Genomic DNA, 2,816 nt, shown 5'->3' with positions numbered 1-2,816 from the left:
CGCTCTTCCCTGGCCTGGAGGAACGGATCCTGAAGGAGATGAAGCTGCAAGTGCCTTCTGGCATGTTTGTGAGGATCATCGCACCCCCTGAGAGAAAATACTGCGTGTGGATTGGGGCCTCCATCCTCACCTGCCTGACATCGTTCCGACAAATGTGGGTCACCGTGAATGATTACAGGGATTTTGGGGCCGCTGTCATTCACCACAAGTGCTTTTAAGGAGACCCTCAAGTGAAGGGCTTGCTACAACAACACATGAGCAAGGAGCCCTGCTGAGAGCTGCCTGACCTGAAAGGTGCTACAGCTGTTTGTGTGTTTATTGGCTGACACACCATGTGTGAAAATCAGACATTAAAAGCTTAAGCAAGGAGGATCTTACTGTTTATCATCCCCCTTCCCCTGGGCAGAGTTTACAGGTGCACACATATCACAGGGATGCAGTTACTCCCCAGCGGACTCACAGCCCGCCTTGGAGTCGTATGGGGAGTAGCATACGTCCTCTGCTGGGAGATCCTTCCCTCTAAGGTCTTTGCGATATCTGGGGTTTCTGTTCTGAAACTGGCTCTCACGTTATTTTTTTACCTCATTAAAAATGTTTCCTTTAGAAACCCGGCAAAACCCCGAACAGAATCCAAATATAAATCAATGCAAATGCAATTACTGTGACCGACCCTCCTCTGTGCCTGGGGGTCTGAAAAAATCCATTGATTCTCTGCTGTAATTTGTCTGGGAAGCAGGAACACCCAGTTTCAGTGCTGAATACTAGCCCTGAGTCAAAATGCTCTCCAGAGGAAGCGGTGTTGCCGGTGCAGCTACAGCGATTGTGAGCTCGATGGAGTGGTACCTGTCGGCTTGGTGTGTTCTCGGCCGGCAGCCACTGCCCAGGACAGCACCCATCCTGCACAGGACATCTGACTCTGTGATGGCAAGGAGCCGTGTAGTGATTTTTGACACAGGGTCTGGGCAGTGTAAGGCTGGGCTGTCGGGGGAACAGGTTCCCCGTTCTGTTATTTCCACTGTTGTGGGATACCCCAAATTCAAACCTGTCATGTTTGGGGCGAGCCATAAGGATTGCTATATTGGGGAGGAAGCCCAGTTCAAAAGGGGGATTTTGTCTTTTACTTACCCAATGGAAAATGGGTTAGTTACATCCTGGGATGACATGGAGAAGATTTGGAGGTACCTGTATGAACAAGAACTCAAACTGAAGCCGAGCGAGATGCCGGTGCTGCTGACCGAGGCCCCTCTCAACCCCTTGTCCCATCGAGAAAAAATGGCTGAGATGATGTTTGAGAGCTTTCGGGTACCTGCCCTGTTCGTGACCCTGCCGGCACTGATGGCCCTGTATGCCTCTGCCCGCACCACGGGGCTGGTGCTGGACAGTGGCGATGGCGTCACTGTCACCGTCCCTGTCTCCGAAGGCCGTTACCTGCTCCATGGCGTCTCCAGGATGGATTTTGCAGGCAGAGGCGTAACCAAATACCTCACAAGGCTCCTCTTGGAGACTGGGAACTCCTTCGTAAGCACAGCGGAGAGAGAGATTGTCAGGGATATTAAGGAGAAACTGTGTTATGTTGCTTTAGATCCCAGCCAGAAGATGCATGTGGAGCCTGCAAAACTCCTGCATGAGTACGTTCTCCCTGACGGAAGGGCTGTCGAGGCAGGAGACCAGCTATTCCGAGCTCCTGAAGCGCTTTTCGTGCCTGCGGAGGCAGAACTCACAGGGCCAGGGGTTGGGATGATGGTCCTCCAGAGCTTCTCCAAGTGCCACAGGGATACCCAGCCCAGCATCCTGAGGAACGTGCTGTTATCAGGCGGATCGACTCTTTTCCGAGGCTTCAAGGAGAGGCTCCAGAAGGAGCTCCAGGCAGGAGTTCCCAGCACAGCTCGTGTCAAGATCATTTCACCACAAGATCGGGTGTACTCCGTGTGGATTGGTGCTTCCATCCTTGCCAGCCTACGAGCATTTAGGAACATGTGGGTTACCAGGGATGACTATTACGAGGCTGGACCAACAGTACTCCAGAGAAAATGCTTCTGAACATTCAAGGAACATCCATCCAGGGATTTTTTTTGAGTGCCGGTGTGAACTGCTGGGGAACAGTTAATAAATCACTGCAAAAATAATTGATTTATAGTAAGTGATTTTATATGTTACTAAAGAAAGGTCTCTTGTGCATTGGGTTGAAGAAAGAGTCCTTGTTCAGAGCATTTTTGCTGTCCAAAAATGTTGGGTTTAATTCTAGAAATGTGTTGATCCCTGCTAGAACTGCAAACAGTTTGTCAGACTTTTAAACACTTGAGAACAAGCCACCTCCATCCCATGCCCGTGGGGGCTGGCTCCTTGCCACACACCATAAACATCCAGAGAGTGGAAAGAGACCTCTGACGGAGAAATAGGGGGCTCAGGGGTATTGCTGACCCTTCACCATAGCACTGGAGATCTCCTGTAGGAGCAGAGGGGGCTGAACTTCTACAGTTGGTTTTGCTCATGAAGTGAAGTTCTATAAGTCAACCTGGCTGTTAAAGCAGAGCTCTTGGACCTAGAAGCTCTGTGCTATTAGTGGCCTTGCCATGTGATTTGCTATGTCACATCACATACAACGTTGTCCATCTGTGAGGTTTCCCTAATATTGTGTCATAAGGACTATGTGAGACTGCATTTAGATAACTTAATATAATGTTAATTAAAATCAGTAAGTTAATCAGAGTGCTATTTGAGTTTATCCTTAGGGGACTCCTGAACAAACATTTTGATGTCAGGCATCTAAGAGAAGGTGGAGGCATTGGTCCCTGCCCGACACTGGTTCTTGTTAG

The 2,816-nt window shown here is 49.6% G+C and overlaps 2 protein-coding genes across 2 annotated transcripts in view; both read left to right on the top strand.

Moving 5' to 3' along the window:
* The window catches only part of LOC104411514 (actin-85C-like), a 1,152-nt gene extending 934 nt beyond the window's left edge, over positions 1 to 218 (top strand). Inside the window, exon 1 of the mRNA XM_010021954.1 lies at positions 1 to 218. This exon is cut by the window's left edge and continues 934 nt beyond it. Coding sequence (XP_010020256.1) covers positions 1 to 218 — 218 coding nt within the window.
* A 703-nt stretch (positions 219 to 921) lies between these two features.
* On the top strand, positions 922 to 2,040 carry LOC104411513 (actin-85C-like). The gene has a single exon (XM_010021953.1). It carries the CDS (start codon positions 922 to 924, stop codon positions 2,038 to 2,040), a length of 1,119 nt encoding a protein of 372 aa, XP_010020255.1.
* The last annotated feature ends 776 nt before the right edge of the window (positions 2,041 to 2,816 follow it).

This window comes from Nestor notabilis, unplaced genomic scaffold (assembly GCF_000696875.1).
Source record: "Nestor notabilis isolate BGI_N333 unplaced genomic scaffold, ASM69687v1 scaffold17919, whole genome shotgun sequence".
In the NCBI taxonomy this organism is placed as follows: domain Eukaryota; kingdom Metazoa; phylum Chordata; class Aves; order Psittaciformes; family Psittacidae; genus Nestor; species Nestor notabilis.
The sequence above is the reverse complement of the archived record's forward strand: the minus strand, read 5'-3'. Positions and strand labels throughout refer to the sequence as shown.